This window comes from Ammodytes marinus (assembly GCF_949987685.1).
Source record: "Ammodytes marinus genome assembly, chromosome: 11".
In the NCBI taxonomy this organism is placed as follows: Eukaryota; Metazoa; Chordata; class Actinopteri; order Uranoscopiformes; family Ammodytidae; genus Ammodytes; species Ammodytes marinus.
In genome coordinates this window covers 15694708-15718267 of record NC_137215.1, presented here as the reverse complement: position 1 = coordinate 15718267, position 23560 = coordinate 15694708, and the positions used below count along the sequence as shown (strand labels likewise).

Genomic DNA, 23560 nt, shown 5'->3' with positions numbered 1-23560 from the left:
CCTACAGGTAAAATAATCTCCACATATAATGTTACAGACTTTTAGTTTTGTTTTGTATTCTTTCACCTCAGTGTTGTTAGTTCTTGCAGGTGATTTTCAGTTGTCATATAAACACCAGTCATCATTTAATTTAGTTACCATTTAACATAGTGGAGATTTAGTCACATATTGATATTAGTCATTTGGGTGAGTCTTTTTGCCCATGCAGCAGAACTGTGGGTTAAACATGGCTGCCACATATGGGAAAGAAAACAAAAAAGCCCTTTAGCGTCACAGTTCCCAAACATTCCTTGAGTATTCAGATGACCTTACTGGGAATTCTCCCATCAGCCCTCTTGTTCCAGGCTGGACATTTGCCATGGGAATCAGGAAATATTATTTGAAAAAAAAATCTAGAGTGCCCCTTTCTTAAACTGTCCTGCATTTTCTCACCAACTAACTTTGTCTGCCCATTACTGAAGTTCTATCTTTTTTTCCTGGATCTTGTCTGAGAACGTCAGTCAGTTAGAAGCGGAACAATGAAGAACTTTCGGGTGACGCAATGTGATCTCTAGTGGCCCTTCAGATTGATTCGGTCCAACGAATTTAGATTAATTCTAAAATTAGAATGTAACATCTAAAAATGAGTGCACCAGCAACAGGCCTTAATCCATGGAAGAATGTTTTTGACATGTCGCAGTCTGAGAAGCACAGGAGAAAATAATTAAATTAATGATTCAGGGTCCTGTTGGCTCACGTGCTGCTTGGATACTTTTTCTGGACTTATACTTTTATGAGAAGTCTGAATGTCTCCTGTTAAAGAGCTATTAGAAAAGTGACAACAAGAAATGTGTATAGCACTGCAGGGCCAAGGTGTATCCCTTATTATGTACATCATATAAACAACACTGCATTTTAATTTATATTATTATTATTTAAATATTGTATAGACAAAACAGACATTAACAGGTTTTGCATGACTTTTTTTTAACATGCACAGCAATCCCATTATCGAAGTGTGATAATAAATATACAATTATACAACATATTAATTATCCAATCATTCTAAATACTTGTTGATAATAGTAACCACCTAGTGACATTTGGCAAAGTTTCATTTGTTTTGCTCTTATATAGTAACCATTACATTGCAGTACAACTGCAAACAAAACACACAACTTAAATTTCAGATTGTAGAGCTTTAAATTGTGTGTTGTGTCCAGATTAGCCATGGAATATTACCGTAATACAGTGCAGTAGAAACCACCAGTAGAAATTTCAACTGACAAGCGTGTCACAAAACAAATATTTATTTATATAATAACATTTAAACACAAATTTTCAAAAGGTGAAAAAACTTTAACATGATGCTGGTGTGAAGATGTAGTAGGCAGTTGTGCTTCATATTAATATCCCCTGATGAAACAAACCAATCTGTATGCACTGTGGCTAAAATATGTTACAGTTAAAACTCAAAACAGGCTCGAAACATGTTGTACTCTTGCATATACAGTAAACATAACTTTTCTCTGACGCTAATAACAAATGAAAAGTCTAACAAAAATACATGTTAAGTTCCTGTCACTTACAAAGGGCTAACACTATCAGACAGCGAGTATTCACTCAGTCCACTGGTAAACCTTTGGTTGCCTGAGGGTACAAAAAGCTCCCAAATACTTCCACACGGCTCAGTTGCTCCTTTCTTGGATAAATTCAAGGGCTGTAAATCAGTCAGGTAAAGAGAACAGTTTGCTTAACAACATCAGCTTGTACGGAAGCCAAGAGCGGCCATGCTTGTGGATTTTTTTAATCTGCCACTGTCCCAAATCAGCTTGAACATCACAGCTGATGATCTAGTAGTATAAAAGTAGGTGCAAAAATTTGTCTCTGCAACTTTTATAGATTGTAGTTGTTTCAAAAAGCAACAGTCTAAAAAGTTGAGTGCATGCTGATTACATTCGTAGACTATCAGATTGCGGCTACGAAGGGTTTATATAGTTCTTTCACCCTTCAACATTGCAAATTGGAGTGTAAAATTACAGCTTAAAGCTGGGGTATATATTTTTTTTAGATACTTTTTGGCATTTTTCATGCTTTATTGAAGAGACAGAGGTGAAATGGGGCAGAGAGGGGCGATTCCGATTCTTAAGAAATAAAAAAATAAAAAAAAATCTCTGGGACTGTCCATTCACTTTGGCGCCGACGTTGTTGGTGTGTAGAGCGTGTCAGGCATGGACCATAGGGGAGGGACCAAAGAGAACAAGTGGAGCGGTTGAGGTATTTGGATTTGAATCTCTATCCCAACTGCTATTTTCTCCCCAAATCATATACCCCAGCTTTAAGGAGGATTGCTAAACATGATTCTCTCATGTCTCTCAGCCAAGTCTCTCTACAAATGAATGGCTTTAAAATCCCCTAATCCGACACACTGACCATTTTAACAGACACAAGTTAACGTATGTATGCAGTCTGAACCTGAATCTGAGCACCTCAATGTCTGAATATTGTCCATTGGGAGTTTAGTGCAATCTTTGAGCAATTTGTTTTGGGCTTATCAGATTGTCAGAAGGAATAGTCTCCTTATCAAGTCAAACAGACTGAGTTAGCGTTCCTAGACAGATGGTAAGGCCCTGATTCCTCTGGCTATCTTCAATGGGAAGCTGTGTGCATTATGTGTACAAATCTGTGAAATGTGAGCGTATTTGAATCTTTCGGTTTCTGCTTTCTTTCTAAACAGAGAGGTCGTCTGCTCTCGTCCGGCTGCTTGTTCCGCTGGTTTTGCTGAATCGCCGTTTGTCCTTCTGACAGAGCCCCCCATTCGGGCAAAGTAACAGCCCGTTGGGTGCACCATTTTGGACCGGAGGCCCGCTGATTTCCCTGCTCCCAGGGCTGTAGCAGTTAGTGTCGGTCCTCAGGTATCCACCATCTTGGATCTGATTGTTGCTAGCCTCCTGCCATCCCGGTGAGTAGCAGCTAATCGGGAGGAGGTTGTCGGCCATGTTGTGCTTCTCCGTGGCCATGTTCTTGGAGTTCTGTTGGTTGGCCAGGCCGTGGTTAGGGAAAGGCAGGAAATGCGAGGAGCCTATCACACACTGGTTGAAGTCTGGAGGTGGGGTTGAAGGCAGCGGATGAGACATGGAGCGCTGTAGGGCCGGTGGGGAGGAGTTTAAAGGAGCAACAGCCTTCTTTGTGAAAAAGAATTGCCTGCAACAAAGAGTTGTATCCAGATATCAACAACAATTAATGGTTGTATAAGTGTTCTGACACTACAGCGAACTCCTGAAAGAAGCTGTTAAAGAGGACCTATTATACTACTTTTCTGTTCTTAATTTCTTGTTTTACACTGCTATAGAGCAACCTGACACGAATCACATCACAAAAAACTATGTAGATTTTCGGGAAGCTCTTTCTCTTATTTTGGCGATCCAGCACATCCTGTCAACACTTGAGTGTGTGTGCTTCGGCAATCTCCGCTCCCTCCGCCTGTGCATCGGCCATCTCCGCTACCCTCCCCCCCCCTCTTGCAAACCCCACTCCGTTGTGATTGGTTACCTTCCTTCCGGAACACTTTCAGTGGCGGGAAGCGCGAGCATGGACCTATAAGGGCGCGAGGCAGACGCGAACAGGGAAGTGACAGCATTACCATACATGGAAACATCCGCGTGGTCACGTCACAAATTTTTATGCGACATCACAAATTATGAAAGGGTTGACCGCTTTGAAGACGTGACTTCTCGACTGGCTAGAATAGTGTTTAGTGCTCTGCACAGACACCCCAGACGGTCAGCAGGGAATACGTCGAAATGCATGTAAGTCATTATTTGATAATTTAGTATGGTTAAGCATGACTATGAATCATCATAACAACGTTTATAGGTCATAAAAGTCAAAAAGCATCATAGGTCCTCTTTAAACAATAATGGCATATGCTCTTGATCCAATATGTCTGATTTAAACTGACTCAAACCCGTATTTCCACAAAATAACCGTATCCTGAACTTATCTGAGAAAACAAGTAACTAACAAAGCAGTCAGAGTTGCCTCTTTGTAAAAATGCTCTCACTGTCAGACCGTATTCTGCCTATTCAAGGTATGCTCCAACACTTCCATAAAATTGGTGAGACCCGGACAGGGGTGTCATGCAAGCCAAAATTCTGTAATCATCATATTTCTTTTAAAACATTGGAAAAATTAAATGTAATTATGTCTACACACTTGATAGAATTTGAGAAACATACGTTTAGTTTGAATGGCAAGATATTTGGCTAGTAGCCCCAATAGCGTGCACCAAAAAGTACGGATATGTAGCAGATTGTGAGTAGGCTATATATTAACTTTTACAAAAAGTGAGTTTGAAAACAAGCATTCACTAGAATCGCTGACTCCAGAATGAATGAATAACTAATATGTGTGCACCTGAGTTACTCCACACCTCAGAGAACACAAAAACAAAATGGTTTTGTCAGTGTTAGTGGTCTAGCACAGGGTTCCTATACCTGCAGCAGTGTCTCCACGCCAGGTGATTGAGTTCCAGCACACTGAGGACCAGAGAGACCCCCGACACAGCCAACATGAACACTATGAAGACGTTTTTCTCTGTTGGTCTGGAGACATAACAGTTCACTGGATGTGGACACGGCCAGGCCTGAGAGACAGAGAGCGAAGGAGAGAGTGTATCTGTGTAATGTCAAAAAATAGGGTGCAGTCCATTTTTGGTTCCCAAAGGTTTCCTATAGGACTTATTATTGAACTACAAAGGTAACTAACTACTTTATATCTTCCCAAGCAGTGAAAGGTACAAATATGTACTGTTTCTTAAGATACAATATCAGCAGACACTGTGCTAGACCAAAAAAATTAAATAAAATATTAATTAATTTGATTAAGTTCGACTGTTTACGTATTTATTTAAGGTACTTCTACGTTGAGTAGCCTTAAAAAAAAAAAAAAAAAAAAATGCATACCCCTAAAAGTATAATAATTTCCCTTATTTTAGGAGAGTGTAATATGAGAATATGATTTTAATTATTTCATATAGATAGATACTGTACATACATACATACATACATACATACATACATACATACATACATACATACATACATACATACATACATACATACATACATACATACATACATACATACATACATACATACATACATACATACATACATACATACATACATACATACATACATACATACATACATACATACATACATACATACATACATACATACATGCATATGTAGATCCTTTTACCTTGCAGACAAACAGTGGACGGAGGAAGATTCCATACATGAAGTACTGGAGACCCAGAAACACCAGCTGGAGGTGAAATAACAGTCACTCAGTGGAGGAAGAAGTACCTTGAATATTTTACTCAAGCTAAAGGTACAACCACAAGATAGCCATACTTTTTTTCAAGTAATAGTCCTGCATTCAAAATCTTACTGAAAAAAGCAAATATATGTAATGTATCAAAAGTTTGCCAATTTCATAATTTTGCTACCTGGAAAGACTGAAATATACAGTAAATAGCACTTAAAAGCTGTCCACCTAGTAGAATTGTTTGTACCTCCATGATGCTGCGTATCAGTATACTCAGTATGTAGGTCTGCAGCAGTGCTCCCCTCAGTCGGATTCGACCTGTTAATGGGCTTTCTCTTTTTTCTTTTCCTTCATCCTCCTTTTCTTTCCTCCCCTGTTTCTCTCCTCCATCTCCTCCTCCTCCTCCTCCTTCCCCTCCTCCCGGGTCGTCCTCCCTCCCTCCTCCGTCTCCCTCCTGCTCCTCTCTGTTCCTCTTCTTCTCCTCTCTGCGCACTATGTGCATGGCGTGGCCTATGTAGATCAGACTGGGAGTGGACACGAACACTATCTGAAGCACCTGGGAAGAGACAAGCAAAGTTTGAATAAGAAAATGAGTTTAATCGAAGGTTATCGAAGTAAAGAAAATGCATCAAGCGTCATTGCTTGTAACTGCCTTAGTTAGTACACAACAAGATTTTTAGAAAAGTACTTAAAAGCTTTTTTTCTGTAGTGAACTGAAAGGAAAGAATAGCAACAAAAATAAATATGCAAACGAGTATTAAAATTCGTAATGTTTACTTCAACTTTGGTATGAGGTATGTAAATAATATGTGACTTCAGAGGTTAAATCATACATAGCAATCAGTGCAAGCCTCTAAATCTGTTGATATTACACCCATATAAAAGTAAAATGAAAGGTTAAATCTTTCGTAGCAATCATCAGGCTGTGTACAGTGTATGTATATTACCCAGTATCGTATATGTGCAATGGGGAAGGCTCGGTCATAACAAACGTTCTCACAGCCCGGCTGTTCAGTGTCACAGTTAAAATCTTCCTGTTCGTCTCCCCAGGACGACTCAGCGGCTGTGCCCAGCACCAGGATACGGAAGATAAACAGGATGGTCAGCCACACCTATGGAGCAAAACAACAACAATAACAACAACAGACAAGATGTTTCAAACCATCAATATATAGACTGTATGGAAATAATGATAGTAGTTTTTAAGCAAGGGATTTTGTCAGTTTTTATCCAAGGTTATACTCTTCTGTAAGAAGATTTGAAAATTCCATACTAAGTGGACGTAGATTTTCAAGAAGACCTTTCTACCTGAATTCTGTAAATGATTGAATTGGCCTATAGCTGCAGACCTTTCTCATATATATTTTTTCAGTAGTCACGGGTAATAACATTTAAATAAAACTATACAATGGCTTACATTTTTTAAATAATTATTGAAATAATTTCACAAAACATTATTATTGATATTATTATACTATTTTAATATTTAATTATTTTGTAGACACAAACAGTCCTATACTGATATAAACTTTAGATCTGCTTATTATTGGAAGACCTCAAATGCATAAACTATGGGTCAGGATACAAAACATAAACAGGATGACTTGGAAATATATTTTATTTTCAGTACATACAGTACATGTCTGTTTACAACTTTTCCCAGCATGCCTACAGGAAGTCAGAGTGGTGCCGTGCTGCCTGGCATGCAGTGTGTATATATGTGTAGGCCTATGTGATTTTGTAGAGGTGTGTGTGTGTGTGTGTGTGTGTGTGTGTGTGTGTGTGTGTGTGTGTGTGTGTGTGTGTGTGTGTGTGTGTGTGTGTGTGTGTGTGTGTGTGTGTGTGGCATACCTTGCCAATGGATGTAGAGTGCTCTTGTACTTCCTCAAGGAAGTTTCCCAGCAGGCTCCAGTCTGCCATGACCGATCAAAGGCTCAGCACAGAGTTTTCAACTGGGCCAGATGATTGTCTTTAAGCAGTCGCTCTCTGCAGGTACGATGGAAGCCTACAGAACATTTCATGGAGAAATCCACAATGACAGGAAGTCTCATTAATTCATTTTAGAAATTGTGTTTTAGTGCATTTATTTCTTAGTGACACAGGTGCAGGAGCTCAAGAACCTCCCACGAAATGTTACAGACGTTGATTCTATCACCAAGATAAACCTGCTGTACAGTAAGTATAAAATACATGTGCAATCACCAAATGCTTACCTCATGAAGATGCATAGACATTGTTGTTGTAATCACTCAGAATTCCTCATGGGGGCAACAGAAGTTACTCACTATAGCTTTAACATACATGTAGTTTACCTTACTGGGGTCCCTGGAGACCCCATGAATAAACTACTCGAAGAAACAACCATCATAGAAAACCCTATTTCTCGCCAAAACATAATAAGTAACCCCGGTCTTTAACGTAAGGTTAACTTCTAAAATGATCAGGAAACAGTAGCCGGATCTGTACAGACCGATAAGTGGACATTTACATTCCTCAGATTAATACATGAAGGAAAAATAAATGCCATATTTCATTCACTTTCTCCACTTTGTTTTTGTTTGTTTGAGATTTAAATGGAGTTGTTTTACATTCATTTAAGTGACTGATGAGCTATTTATCTCCATGAACCAACATATATTCAGATTTCATAATAGTAGCCTACATTTAAAAAATGTTTTTGCCAATCATCTGGAAACACGGTAACACTTTGCATTCAATTTGGATTATAACTTTAGCTTGTAACCTGAAAGCTGATGGTGGTCAGCAATTGTGTGTGTGCGTGTGGATGTGTGTGTGTGTGTGTATGTGTGTGTGTATGTGTGTGCTTGTATGTGTCTCCACCCTGCGACCCCTCTCTCCACCCCGACCCTGACCCCATTAATAATAAAACATGTGCCCATGTCTCAGTTTATCTTCAGTCTCATTTCCCACACTCCCCTCCTTCTGTCTCTGGGGAAGGAAAGCTAGACGTCAACTATAAACTTACACGCGCACGAACACACACGCGCACACACACACACACACACACACACACACACACACACACACACACACACACACACACACACACACACACACACACACACACACACACACACACACACACACACACACAGTCTCTCTCCTTCTTGAATGCCACTGTGAATATGTGTGGGTATGTTTACGTAATCCCCATGACTATAAATATTTGACTATTCTTGGAAACAGTAGCGGACTTAAATAAGTGTTTGTCCATAGAGACTCATGCTTATTATTGTGCAATTAAAAATTAAGTTGTTCATCGCTGTGGGAACATGACTGTATTAAGTGAAATTCATGACAATCTAACTGTCTGTGTTTGATTTTTATGACGGAGCAAGAAGACGTTTTCTCAGATTGACACCGTACTGGATTTATTTATGTTTAATTAATTAATTCTTAATTTGTTTGGCATAGGCCTACACTGCATTTGAGAGTTGCCTGAAATAAATAATCAAACAACATGAGCATTTTTTTCAGCTTTACCGATCGGTCATAGTTGCACAGCAGTCTTGCTTATTTGTTACTCATCAACAAGCAATACCTAATATTTTTTCTCAATTAAGTATATATTTTTTTACAATGACTTAGTATGTTTTTTAAATAGTTTGTTTAGACAAACATTTTATATTGAAAAAAGAATTACAAAGTTATTTTCATTACAGAGAAACATCTCCCTGGCAGCTGCAAGTCAGTACAAGAGTTTTTATAGAAGCCCATCCCTTTTGAATAGCAGGTGTTGTTCCCGTTTATATTTCACTATAGTTGTTAATCCTTAAAAAATAGAGATTGAACCTTCATCCTTCCAATAAGGAAGCCACAAACGGCTGTGCTTCACATGATTTCTTAATGCTGTTAAAACAAAAAGCTGTTTTCTTGAGATCACAAGATAATGAACAAAAGAGGAAACTACTTTTTGTAATAACGGATTGATCAATGTATGATATTGAGATAAGGCATTTAATATTATAAGTATTAATAAGAAATACCTTTTGTTTCCTACAACACAAAAGAAATAACGCGTAATCACAAGATCACAGCATTGAAAATAATAGCAAGCACGCACGGCCGCTCTTGGCTTCCGTACTGCAGGAATTCCCTTGAGATACATTTTCTCCTTGGCAAGAAAAAACCTGGAACGAAATGGCAGCACAGGCCAGATCATTGAGATAACTGAAAGTTAGAAAGAAAGGTACACAATCAAAGGCCTAAAAAAAGGTCCCACAAAGGCAAGGTGCGTCACTATTTTCGGTGTGAATTTGATTCCAAACCCAGATATCGAGGTGAGTAAGCTGTTGCCACTTTAGTTTTATAACGTGTGTAAACAAGTATAAACTGTTTTAAAGACATGTAAAAATCTTAATTAATAATTGATTAAACATTATGACTAGTGCTACAATTCTTTAAAGTGTGGATCAGAAGATGCATTGTTCGAACCCTCCTAATTTCAAATGAAAAATTTAGATACAGTAAATGTCTCTTCTTCTTAATCTTAATCTGCCTCCCGCGGAAAAATGCTCACAACCTTCAAGGTTTATTAACAGATCCTGGATATTTTCTGATTTCCCCCTCATTTATTAAACGTTGATTAAATGCGCCTCCCTTCCTGTTTTTGTGAAACCAAAAAGCTGTATGTCTGTGTGTGTCTTTGTGTGTGTGTGTGTGTGTGTGTGTGTGTGTGTGTGTGTGTGTGCGTGTGTGTGTGTGTGTATCTGTCTTTGTGTGTGTGTTTGTGTGTTTATGTCTTTCACAAGTGCTCACAACATCATTAATAACAATATTACTTCCTTGTATAGACTTTCGCCTGACCTTTGCATGCTTGTGTGTGTGTTTGTCTATGTGTGTGTATGTGTGTGTGCCCATTATCCAGCACTAAGTATTGTTCTACATCCTGTCTTGATAACGGCACACACACACACACACACACACACACACACACACACACACACACACACACACACACACACACACACACAGAAAGGACTGTCTTTCCTCTGCTGGTTGACAGTAATAAGTTATGAACAGTTGAAATCGCGGATGTCGTTAATCAAGTAATAACTATTAATATTTGGTAACTGACAGACATGAATACATTAAAATAACCTACTATTAAACAACTTTTAAACTATACAAAAATAGTTTCTGGTCCAATGATTTCAGTTTGTGATTTCAGCACATTTGAGAATTTGCTAAAACAATGTGAAATTAAGGGTGAAAGTCCTGCATTCATAAAACTAACCCAGGTAAAAGTATTATGGGCAACATTTACTTATTTTTGGAAAATGCTTGTTGTCAACCTTTTTTTTGTCAAAATCAGTGAATATCTCCTCACAATCTGCTACCTGTCCATTCTGTGTGTGTGTGCTGACAATAAATCCGGTGATAAAACTCTGCCTATACCCTGACACAAGCTTTATCCAGAATTGCTGATCCCAGCTTAGATATGTATGCATTTTCTTGCTGTATATGTTTACGGTTGAGCTAATTCTAACTCCTTTTTTTTATACTGTTGGTTAGCGTAATCTACAGCAATGCATCCTATTTTATAAGATCATGGCTGTCCTGTGAGAACTACTGTATTTATCCCAAAAAAGTAGAGTAAAAAAAAAAGGATTGCTGAATTTCTTTTTGGACATTTTACAGCTGTTGTTCTTTTCTTCAGTAATTGTTAAGTTAAATATTTTCAACCTGTAAAAAATCCCTTCATGGGACCCGATCATGGATGGTTTTCACTGGTGGGAAGGAGATGAAAATCATCACAAGAATCTGAACTTTATCTAAAGTGTTCAGATAACATAGTAGAGTAAAAAGTTTGAAGTTGCTTAAAATGAAAATATTCAAGTAAAGTATCTGAGGAAATTCACTTATTTACACTCCACAACTGATATAAATAAGTAAACACTAAACAGGAAAAGCTGGATCAAAAGAAAACACTTTTATCTTGTGATATTGAGTATATGAGTAAACATTTGTTGAGTTAAGCTTAAAATTAAAACATAAGTCTGAAAAAAAATTAATGGAGGTCCATTTCGTTAAAGAATCCAAATTAAGGATGCAAATAAACACTAATTACCTGATTTAGGAAACGGATGCAAGTGGTTGTAGAAGGCCTTGGAAAATCTTAATCAAAGTTGGTGAAACGGCCTCTCTCCTTTCTCCTTCCTCAGGAGCGTTACCTTGTTAAGGTGCCCTTGAGCAAGGCACTTCAACAGGTGGTCGTACAGGTCCAGATGTCTCACAGAAGTGTATGGTGTATTGGTGTCTTTCTCGACTCGTAGTATTTTTGTTTTGCAACCCAACCGAAGTTGAGACTGCTTCGGACTGAGAGTGAAGCGGCCAGAGACGCACACAGATGGACAGATGAACAGATGTAGGAAGAAATGCTGAGGTGAATTTCACTCAGTTGAGTTGTCAGTGAGATGGTCCGTCCAGCAGCAGCAGCAAAACGATGAGAGCAGTTAGAGTCCAGAGGTCTGAACTGAAGAAGTTGTGAGAGTGAAGTTTGTTCAAGCCTCCTTCTCTCTCTCTCTCTCTCTCTCTCCCTCTCTCTCCCTCTCTCCATCATCCACATTTTGCAGCAGAGGAAGTGGGCCCGGTGCCTCCCTGCCTGCCTGCTATTCAACTCTCATGTATGTGCTTGCTTGTGTTTGTGATGTCTGGCATCTAAAAGGAAGTCGGATATTGTATTGGGACACAATGGCTGCAGGTCCCAGTCCTGCATTCCTTTATGTCACTCTATTCTTCTCCGTATGTGTCTCTGTTCAGTCACTTTAGTGCGGTGACTGTGTGTACAAGTCTAAATTTAAAGTCCACAAGCGACCCCTTTATTCTTTCCATCAAAACTGTGTGGCTTGAAAACACTTTGTGTCACAAGACAAAAGACAGTTACAATGTCGATTTTTCCATATATTTGAAGCAAATACTGATAATTTTATAATTATTGGTTCAATCAACTAATGCTACATACAGATTGGTAGGATTATGATGGAGGGATTATCTTTGCTGAGTGTTTGTTTTATTTTAAGTTTACACAACCTCAACAGTCAGTTCAGTTGGACTTTGGTGAGGTGTTTTGTATTTTCAAGATTATTCTGCAAATGTGATGTCAAAGTTTTTGCCAAATTTGAGAGTTCTGGGTCTGACTTAAAGGGATGTTCACACAAATTCTCCCAGTTGGGAACCAATTTTTCTGATTCTTCCAACACCAAATGAATGCAACATTAGCTTCCAACTGGTCTGCACCAAACATTGAACTACATCAAGATGTAGTTCAATGTTTGTAGATTGGCATGATGACGTGCTTCTCCAGTCTGCAGTGTTTTTCAAACAAGCTGATGGGTTTGCTAGTTTTGAGTGGCTTTTCAATTAAGTAGGCCTATGTACAGGTTTACATTGCTATATGTTTGTGTTATGGTAAGATGACTCAGCCACTGAGGAACAAATACAATTTATTGAAGGTATCCCTCTCTTTTTTGTTACTTCAAGCCATGTCACTGAAATTGTCTTGAAGTAAATGTGTTCATAATTTTATTTTTATTAGATTTTTTTTGGCATTTTCAAGCTTTATTAGATAGTACAGAGTTGAAATGGGGAGACAGAGAGAGAGGGGGGATGGATGACATGCAGTAAAGGTCCACGGGTCGGGTTCAAACCCGCGACCACTGCAAAGAAGGCCGGAGCCAATATGGTACGCGCTCTATCCACTACGCCACCGGAGCGCACCAAATTTCTTCATAATTTTAAGTTTAATGATTTGCCTTAATGTAATACAAACACATTTATATAACTACATTGACCACAGCTCATGACTGCTGGATGACAGAGGGGGTTGAATATCGAGTGTTTGACTGGAGGCTTCTTCAATCAACATGGAAATATGTGTAGATATATCTACAACACAAACATGTATGTGTCTTTCTCTAGAGACCTTGTGATGGTGTCAAATGTCACGCTGCTTTTCTCCAGGCCTTTCTAAGTGAGAATTCCTTTCGATTGACAACAGTTTTTGATACATTGGTTACACCATGTGAGTGTTGTGGTCATCAACAATACATAACTAGAAGCTTTTTGGTATTAAAACCAAACGTAAGAGAATAAAATATTGTTTCATATTGAACTGTAAAGAATACACCACCTGTGTAGGTGGTCTAAAAATGCAGTGATGCCATTCAGCTCTACCAGTGGATTTGTTCCTGAACTATAAAAGGAAGTCTCAATGTAATCTTTCATACAGCTTTCATACACAGCTGCTGGTGTGTGTGTGAGTGTGTGTGTGTGTGTGTGTTCGGTTTGTTAATTTGTTTTCCTCCCTTGTTCCCCAAGAAACAGAAAGACGCGTAGAGAGGGTTAGCAGACCCTCGTGCTCCCACACCTCACATAATGTATCACACCTCTGTTATCATTTTGCATGAAACTCAAAGATAACATACCTTCCCATAAAAGAACACAAAAACACACACACACACACACATACACACACACACACACACACACACACACACACACACACACACACACACACACACACACACACACACACACACACACACACACACATGCAACTTATGTGCACACACTCTGGATGACCTCTTGTTTTTTTTCTATTTTAAGGATGCGCTCCATTGGTGTTGCAGCTCACGCCAAGAGGGCATCTTTATCTGAGCCTCAGCACCTCCTCTGAGACAGGGCTGATGGCAATGATGTAGTCAAAACCATCTGAACCAAGTCCAGACCAAGAACAGAGTGCATCAAGACTGAGACAAATGTTTTCAGCCTTTCGTTTACAATGGGAGCGGATGGGCCAATTTTTCCTGTCTTGCTTATTCATAATTTCAGCAAGAAACTCCAATCAAACTTCTTAATGTTCCACATCTTTCATATATTGTGGGTATTCAACATTCAACTCCTTTGATACTAATTTGACCTTTTCAAACGTTTTCACTTCTTCATACTCCTTCAGCTGCTTTTAAAAAAAGAAACAAATGTATTCTACAATGTAGTTTAGCTTCGAGACCACTTGACAACTGTTTCACACTTTTTCAACAGTTTTCAAGCCTTTCAAGTCATTTATGATTCATTCATAATTTCGTAAACTCAATTCAAATTTACGTACATATTCCAAAATTGTCATACATTGTATTATTCAGCAATTCAATCCCATTCTGTAGAACTTTTCAAACTTCCCCATGTCTGTCATACTCTTTCAGCTATCCAGTTTAGTGTCAGCTTTTCTACACATAGGCCTATTCTAATCAAACCCTTTTCCACTTCATATTTTCAGTTATAAACTTTTTTCAAATATTACATTTCATTCAAATTATTTCAAATTTCGACATCATTCACATTTTTAATCCGATTCATGTATATTTCAAATTAATGATCATTCAACTTTCAGCTATCCAGTTTGGTGTCGGCTTTTCAGCATATATCATTCACACGCTTTTTCTGCAGGAAATGCTTTTTCTAGTTAAAAAATGTCTGAGACTGAGACAAGACCAAGTAAAAATGGTCTCGGTAAGATTGAGTATACACCACTGACAGACACTCACACAGAAGAGGGAGCAGGACAAGTTCAAGTGCAGAGAACTCAAAAACATCGATGGACATGCGTTTGTCTTCCCCTGCACAGAGAGGACAACGATGATCATGTATTGATTTAAATCCTGTTTATCAACATGTTTATCAGGTAATCAAGACTGGATTACAAACAACGCCTCAATTTATTACAAATATCAACAATAGCCAACTACGGCAGCCTGCAGCATGACCTGGTCTTATTATGTTTTGTCCATGGTTATATTTAGTTGCATATCAGACTTATAAGAAATGATTTCATAGATTGGAAACCGGTGGCCAGTCAGTCAGTGTTATTCCACCTTTAGGTTTAAATTGGATGTGACTCTGTCCTCTGCTGGTTTAAGTTTGGTAGTGCAGCGGATTGTGAACCCTGCTGCCATGGACGTTATGTGAATTAAAAGGGCACTGAGATTTTTATGTTTCAGCTGTTGTATTAATGCTCTGTGGACTAGTCTTTCCAAGTAAAAACAATTAAACTACCCACTTTCAAGAAGTATAGTTGAAACGATTAGTCAAGTTATTATTTAGCCAATTCACAGAAAAAAAAGAAAAAATTCTTGTGTTATTCCATCTGTTACTTTGCAACTTTGGGTCAGGACTGTCTCAAAGGTTTGTGAAAACAAGCAACCATTGCTTCTTTCTTTAAAAACCTCCTCAGTATTGATGTGTATGTAGGTCATCAGGTGGTTACAGCCAAAAAATGTCAAGGGTTTTGGTACAGCAGGTCAAGTGATGCTCTGTTTCCCCTCGGCTGTGTGATGTTGTCTGAACACGTTGGCCCGTCGCGTGCCTTTAACTTATCATTCTTCAAGAGGATGTGCTCCTGTGTGTATGTGTGTGTGTGTGTGTGTGTGTGTGTGTGTGTGTGTGTGTGTGTGTGGGAGGAGGAGGGGGACTATGGACAGCTGCTGGTCTCCTTTCTCTCCCATCATCCCTCCTCCTCCTCTGCTTCTTTCCTTTAGTGGCTCAGATATTGTTTCTCTGTAGGGCATAGCAGAGTACTGGATAGAAACTCCTCGTCTAAATGGATCTAAACTGATTATTTGGATATTATTTTGGATTATGAATTTACCACCTGGATTTATGGTTTAATGATTACTTTTACAGTGCTGATTTATCCAATACTGTGGAGGGACTAACTGATTCTTACTGGCCAGTTTAATGCTGACTGGTTGACAATAGAGCAACATCTTTTTTGGACAAAGTGTGTTTAAACTGGCATGGTATGGCTTGATTACTAATAGTTGTATTGTTGTTAACAGTAAGCATTATAGCAGTAGTAGTACTGTAGCTATAGCATGAGTAAAATTGCTAGTTTTATTAGGTTAACATTGTAAACATTTGCCTTACAATGTGATCATTTTAAATCTAATTTCTCCTCCTCTCCAGATGTTGAATGTCATTGTCTTCCTGCTGACGTTGCTCATCTCCTCTCCTCCCATCTCCTCCTCTCCACTGGCCACGGTAAAATCCCAGTGTGAATTGCTTCTTTTTACTTAAAACAATAGTGTCATATTGCTCCTAAATGGCTCACATACTACACATTTCAGACTTGCTGATAATGTTCATTCCACTGTAAAAAAATAAATAAAAAGCTGTTGACCTTTTACCTGACAAGCTGAAGTTGGAGGTTTTTGTGCTAATGTTTACTTCAACTCATCATGACCCTCTATTAAAATAGTCCATGCATTGTTTTACAATAAGTTGTTATTCCAGTGAAGCTGCACACGCCAATCTGCAGGTTTTTGTTAGACAATGGTAGAGGACAAATTCAGGCCCTTCAGTTAAGTATAAATTCTAACACCACTCTGTGAAAATACTCCACTACACATTAGAGTCCTCCATTTAAACCTGTATACCTTACTTGTTGAGGAAACAATGTAAATATTATCAGCAACAAAGCATCAAAGCAAAAGTCCTCATGCGCCAGTAAAATGTTTCCCTTTTTTTCTTCTGCATTGCTGTGCATGTTGAATTACTCTCCTGTTGATGTTTGATTTGAACTCTTTAATATTGTCTTGGCTAGTTTAATCTAGAGCAATGCACCATATTCTGTAAGATCATCATATGTTTGTAGTGTGGCTATGCTGTGAAAACCACCAAAGTCCAGAACAACAGCTGTTTTCAACTTTGTGACAATGCATTTTACGGATGATCTAAGTCAATTAGTTTATTCAGTTTAGAATTATATTCAGCTATAATTTGGAGGTACATTGTTTTCACCAGATAAGAAGGGGATGATGTATTGTAATCTACAAAGTAACTAAATCTGTCAGACAAAGGTAGGGCAGTAAAAAGTAAATAATTTTCCATGACTCATGGTTAAAATCATATCTCCAGTGTTGGCATCTCAGCTTTCTTTAGGCTGCTGTAAATCCTTCACAAGCGGACATTCAGAAAAGACTAATGTTCACCTGTGACTGCAGGAAAAATTCGGGTCAAGGGGAAACATGAATTTAAAATACGTCTTCCTTTGATAACTGTGTTTTTGAAGGAACACAGACGTTGCACTGCACACACACACACACACACACACACACACACACACACACACACACACACACTCAATCAGACGGTCCTCAGGTATGTATGTGATTTAGGGCTGTTAGCAGCTCATCTGTAATCTCGGCCCCTCCATCTATAATTCTGGTCTGAACACACTCTGCCGCTGTTTTCTCACCTTACAGTCAAAACTGTGAAATCCAACAAGTTCAACAAAAACTGTTCCTCATAGTCACTTTACAGTAACATCAATATGTTTGTATAACATAGGTGGATATATCTACAACACAAACATGTATACAAGAAACTGCAAAAATACTGTACTTGAGTGTGTGTGTGTGTGTGTGTGTGTGTGTGTGTGTGTGTGTGTGTGTGTGTGTGTGTGTGTGTGTGTGTGTGTGTGTGTGTGTTTGGCTGGTTGCTAACAGCAGGCTTGCCGTGTAGCAGATGTCAGCTGGAAGCAACAGATGCAGCTTTTGTGTCTGGGCCCCTGTAAATACCTAAGAACAGCTGGGAATGAAGACATATAGCAAGCATTCTAATATATTTGGAAAATTATACTTTGTTCTCTCCAACCTTCTGTGTAAGATTCAGGTTTTGTATACATTTCTGGTTAATGGAAGGGTCATGATAAAGATTAAGGAGTGCAGTATTTCTCTGAGTGTCCTCACAACAAATGAGTGTGTGTGTGTGTGTGTGTGTGTGTGTGTGTGTGTGTGTGTGTGTGTGTGTGTGTGTGTGTGTGTGTGTGTGTGTGTGTGTGTGTGTGTGTGTGTGTGTGTGTGTGTGTGTGTGTGTGTGTGTGTGTCTGTGTGTGTGTGTGTGTGTGTGTGTGTGTGTGTGTGTGTGTGTGTGTGTGTGTTTGCTGACCTGTAAGAACACATGTATGGAATTTGATTGTTGAAAATCTGTTTAACGGGATTTGTGTTTTATAATCGTGCATGATGAAGTGTGTAATTTTCACATAGAGGTTAACATTTGTGTTGATTCATGAGTGAGATGATTTCAGAGGATGTAATTCTTTTTTCTGCTGTAGAATTGTATTAGGTTACAGTTATTATTATAATACTTAACTGTATTTAGCATTGTGTAACTTATACCCTGACAACTAAGTTCATGTGTGGGTGCAGTCTGTGCATGTCAGCAGAATAGCAGTAACACATATGATGGATTACAGAGGTGGGATGTGGGGAAGTTAAAATACAATACAAGTTTATCTATTTCTAAAAATAATTTTGGAGAATGACAACTTGAAGGCTTATCATGCTTTATTACTTGTTCTATGATATCTATTATTAAACTTTCAGCACCGTTTTCTTTGTTCAGTGACATAACACTTGTTTGGCGCCGTGGTGGCCCATAGGGGTTAAGAGGCTGACCCTGAACTCTCCCTGGGGAGGGTACCTTTGTTGCATGTCATCCCCCATCTACCCCACAGCTGGGGTAAAGTGAGCCACATGACAACTTTTTTTAAAACAATCCTATTTTCACTGCCCTTTGTCTTGAAAAAATTCTGCTAATACCCATTTCTAGGAAACATCCTGAATTAATGGGAAATGTGTAAATTTGAGTGATAAATCATTTTAGCTCGCTTAGAGGGGAGCAAATGTAAAAAGTGTCTCAGATTACCCCGTTATCCCCTATGTTTACTTTTTAGAACATCAGCCTTAATTCCATAGTTTTTGGTCAATGTTCATAGTGGTTAAGATAACAAGTTACTCACTAAGTGTACGTCTTAAATCTGGGGACACAACAAACAAATGGTTTGGTTTTACCATAACATTAAACTATTAATTATGCCAATAAAACAGGTAACAACATTCAAATTCAAACAGTATGTTTACGATGTTTTATGCTTTTATAAGAGTGGATAGAGAAACCGGTTAGAAACAGGGAAGAGAGAGGGAAAAGAAGGGCAGGAGGGCCCTACGTCATTTCGTAACCATAACTTTGACCAGTACCTATCATAGATGTGTCTGTGTACACAGTTTTTCACTCAAATGAATGATCAGTCACTTATTATGTTGACATTTAATTTCACTTCGAAATAAGTGACATGATTAAACTTAGATAGTGTTTAAGGCGAGACACCCCAGGTGAATAGGGATTTTTTTTTAACTTATAGATATCATCATGAAACTTTGCCAGTTGATTACTGACACAAACACAATCATTTTTTGTATTACATGTTTTTCTTTAATATTTTATTAAATATGCAAATATGGCAATATTTAACCAATTATGCGTAAATTTGGGTCATTTTTCGAGAAAGATTTTGAGATGTTGGATAAAGCCAGAGTTAAAATCTCTATTTTATTTTAACCACATATTAGTTTCTAAGGTTTTTACAGAACAGATTTTGGATACAGCCTTTTTTCATTTAATAAATCAAAAAAGACTATGTACATGTCTTAGAAATGCATTTTCGGCATGTTTTTAGGAGGAAAATGTATCATAAATCAGACAATTAACAATATATTAACAAATCCTTCTGTAAAAACCTTTAAAATAGTGCTATGAATGATCATAGAAAGTTTGGTTGATGTCAGTGGTCTAGAAGTTGAGATATCTTTCGCAGAGTATTGGAAAAAGCTCATTTTGAGAAAACGGCCGTTAAAGATAAAAACGTGAATTCTGCTGATAATAGCTAGAGTAATTTATTGAATTAGGCCCTACACCCTTCAATGCCATATAGGCCTACCACTGCTTAACATATATAAACCATAGCATAGTAACATTTACATCCACATGCTAATTTAAACGTGGTTAATTCATTATTAGCCACTGTCTGTCAACCTGCTCCTGTCGGCACAGACGCTCTCTCTCCCCACCATCTCCCCTCTGATCGTCTGACAGTCTGTGTCTCTCCGACGTGATCGGCGTGATTTACATGTCTTTAACACTTCTCCCCTTCAAATGGCGATCATGTAATGTCCGTAGCCAATTGATTAAGTATTTTTTTTGTCTTGGTTTGGCATATTTTCGACGTTTTTCCCATTTTATTTTGTGATTTTCGAGCTACCCGGGGCTAGCATCACGTGATGCCTTTTAGCGAATCACATCGTCAGAAATGTGCATTAGCCAATGAGGTCGCTTTCCTAGCATTGAATCCCTCCTCACACTTTCACGATTGGTTACTGATACAAAGGAAATGACCATATTTGGATCAGATAACGTTGTTCTTGAGATTCAGAGCTTTCCAACAGTACCATGGTTATTATGATTCATACAGCGGTCTCGGTGCTGTATGTTACGTTAGAATGCTCACTTTTGACGAATTTAGGAGCAAAATACAGACGCAAGCAGTCAAAGTTTAGTAAAATAAACACCTAAAACGTGTATTTTGGACATTTTATCCATACTAGTATGAAAGAAGAGATGTTATGGAAGCTAAATAGACACAAATCTCAAAATTGACCAGTGCTTAAAAAAACGATGTTTTTGCCTGCCGTGTCTCGCCTTAAAATGTGTTGGTTTGACTACACAATTTTGATGAGAAAAAATTGTATTATAACTGTAAAAACAAGTCACAGCCATAGCATGTATAGATTTGTTCCCAGCACGCATCCGCTGTCCAGCTGCCTTGATTGTGTGTGTGTGTGTGTGTGTGTGTGTGTGACTGTGTAAAGAGCTATTGTCATTTAAAATGGCCTGTGTCTACTCCGGTGAAAGGTTAAAGGTCACCATCTGGAGTCTGAAGGACAGCATACTCACACACACACACTTCTCGCTTTCTCCTTCTGTGTGTGTTAGGATCAGTCGGTGTGTGCCCGAACTTCCTGTGGTGCAGGTAGAGAGTGTGTGTCGACCGACAGAGGGGAGCCGGTCTGTCGCTGTTTACAGGTAAACTTATTGAAACACCTTTGTCATTGTCACCACGACCTTGTTTAGTAAACCTTACAATGTGAGCATTTCCTTTTTTCTTATGCTTTAAAGAAAAAAAATACTTAATTTATAGATTGTTTTGTGCATATACACAAACATAACAAACACAGAAAAAAATTAAATAAAAAAATAAATAAAGATAAAATAGAATAAACAACAAACATGGCATACTCTACCATGTTTCTATTTCAAATGTCAAACTGAAAATAAAAGGCAATTGAGGTGTGGATTAGGTCCCCTCAGTAATGTGACATAGTCAAGGTAAGGCTGCCATATTTGTTTAAACACATTTGCTTTCCCTGAAATCTCATATCGAATTGTCTCCATATATAAAGTACTGGAGAACTCTATAAGCCAGATGTCAAAAAAGTGTGCCAATGTTAGAATTTACATTCACATACAGTAGTTGCTAGCTGTTGAATTAGTTTACATAATTGCTGCTCACCCATACAAACACATCAACCATTTATCTAATGTTTGTAACATCCTCTTCCGTTGAACCTCGTCTTCCTCTGCAGCGCTGTGACATAAAGGAGCACTGGGTGTGTGGCAGCAACAGGAGGTCTTACAGAAATCACTGTGAGCTGCACAGAGACGCCTGCATCAGCCAGACCAAGATACATGTAGAGCACAAAGGACACTGTGCGGGTCAGTATATACAAGCAAACACTCACACATGCACTCACGCACGCACACGCACGCACACACACACACACACACACACACACACACACACACACACACACACACACACACACACACACACACACACACACACACACATACTGCTCTGTCTATAAAGTGCAGAGAGTAAGAGCTGTGTTTTTTTATTTGCAGAAAAACAAACGAAGACTGACGTGAGCCCCAGTAAGTCTTCCACCTGTCAAACTTGTTCATAATCCAAGTATTTTGGATATTATTCACATTAAAACATGTAATGTTTGGTTTTCATGTGCTCTTGCGTTTGAATGTGTAGTTGTATGTTTCCTGTCTGATCGTGAATGGCTAAGAGAGAGTGTGATCCAATGGATCCAGGAAGAGGTCAATTCGGACAAACCAGACTTAAATGCAAATGACCTCCTGCAGACATACTTCAAGGTCACATTTTACTCTAATAGTTCTTCCAACAGTGAAAAATACCTGTAAAGATTAACTAAGCAATTTTGCTGAATCTACCCGAGAATAAGTGAATAATATTTAAAGTTATGTGTTACAGACCTATGACAATGGGGATTCAGTGCTCGATTCAACAGAGTTCTTGAGTTTCCTGAAACATAACGAGACAGCCCTCAACGTCACATACTCAAACGCTGTGGAGACTAACATGCTACTGAGGTACACACACAAACAGACAGACACACACACACACACATACACACACACACACACACACACACACACACACACATGCGGTTATGTAAGGAAATAAAGTCATGGAGTGGAGCAGAATAACTAACAACAGCTAACAAAAATCTGTCCATCTGTCTCTCAGGTCTTTGTGTGTCGATGCTTTGATAGAACTGTCGGATGAAAATGCAGACTGGAAGCTGAGTTTAACCGAGTTCATCAACTGTCTGACACCCACCTACCATCCATATGAGAGGAGTAATTACACACACGCACACACGCACACAGACACAACCACAACCACACTCAAACAAGAACAAAACGTATCATCAGTTTGCTTATAAGCCCATTAACCTGCATGTTCTCCATCCGTGTGTTCATTAAAAGAGTGTGCTCTGGAGGACGAAGTGTTTGAAGATGGAGCTGAAACTCAAATGGAGTGCAACAAGTGTGTGTGTGCATGTGGAAACTGGGTCTGCACCGCTCTGACCTGCAATGGTGAGGACGCACATGCAAACAAACAAACAACAACACAACATGTAAATGGATAGATGAGTGTTCTACTAGTTTTTCTTAGGTGTATGGGCTTTTATCTTAGTAACTCAATGGTGTTTATTTCAGGAGAGCATCAGGTGGAGGAGGATGTTAAAGAAGGAGCAGAAGAAGAGATGACAGAGGAGGAGTGGAGCAGGAGAGTGGCTGAACTCAACGCTTTACAGGTGGTTAGACAACACTGAACTGCTGTGGTGGGGAATTGTAATCCATTATTCATTAGTCTCCTGTCATTTTAATATTATTACTCTACTCAGTACTCAGAGAGGAACGTATCCCCACACATTGAGTCGTATGTTGCCTTCAAAAATGTGCAAAATCTGACAGTAACCTTTGTTTTAAATCGGCACAAAACAAAAACAGTTTG

The 23560-nt window shown here is 38.6% G+C and overlaps 2 protein-coding genes across 2 annotated transcripts; one reads left to right on the top strand and one right to left on the bottom strand.

Moving 5' to 3' along the window:
* Window positions 1-1354: 1354 nt before the first annotated feature.
* On the bottom strand, window positions 1355-11674 carry LOC307257249 (gap junction alpha-5 protein-like). Its single transcript, XM_080036421.1, has 7 exons — window positions 11405-11674; window positions 7165-7318; window positions 6261-6425; window positions 5561-5869; window positions 5245-5310; window positions 4476-4624; window positions 1355-3183 (listed from the first exon to the last, which is right to left on the bottom strand). The coding sequence occupies exons 2-7, from the start codon at window positions 7231-7233 to the stop codon at window positions 2709-2711; spliced, it is 1233 nt and encodes a 410-aa protein (XP_079892547.1). The 5' UTR covers window positions 7234-7318; window positions 11405-11674; the 3' UTR covers window positions 1355-2708.
* A 4327-nt stretch (window positions 11675-16001) lies between these two features.
* On the top strand, window positions 16002-23378 carry LOC307257622 (follistatin-related protein 1-like; the record flags this gene model as incomplete). The annotated part of the gene is made up of 10 exons (XM_080036881.1): window positions 16002-16130; window positions 16297-16371; window positions 21163-21252; window positions 21813-21942; window positions 22132-22161; window positions 22271-22392; window positions 22511-22629; window positions 22787-22899; window positions 23029-23139; window positions 23263-23378. Exons 1-10 carry the CDS (start codon window positions 16128-16130, stop codon window positions 23376-23378), a joined length of 909 nt encoding a protein of 302 aa, XP_079893007.1. The 5' UTR covers window positions 16002-16127.
* Between the last annotated feature and the right edge of the window lie 182 nt (window positions 23379-23560).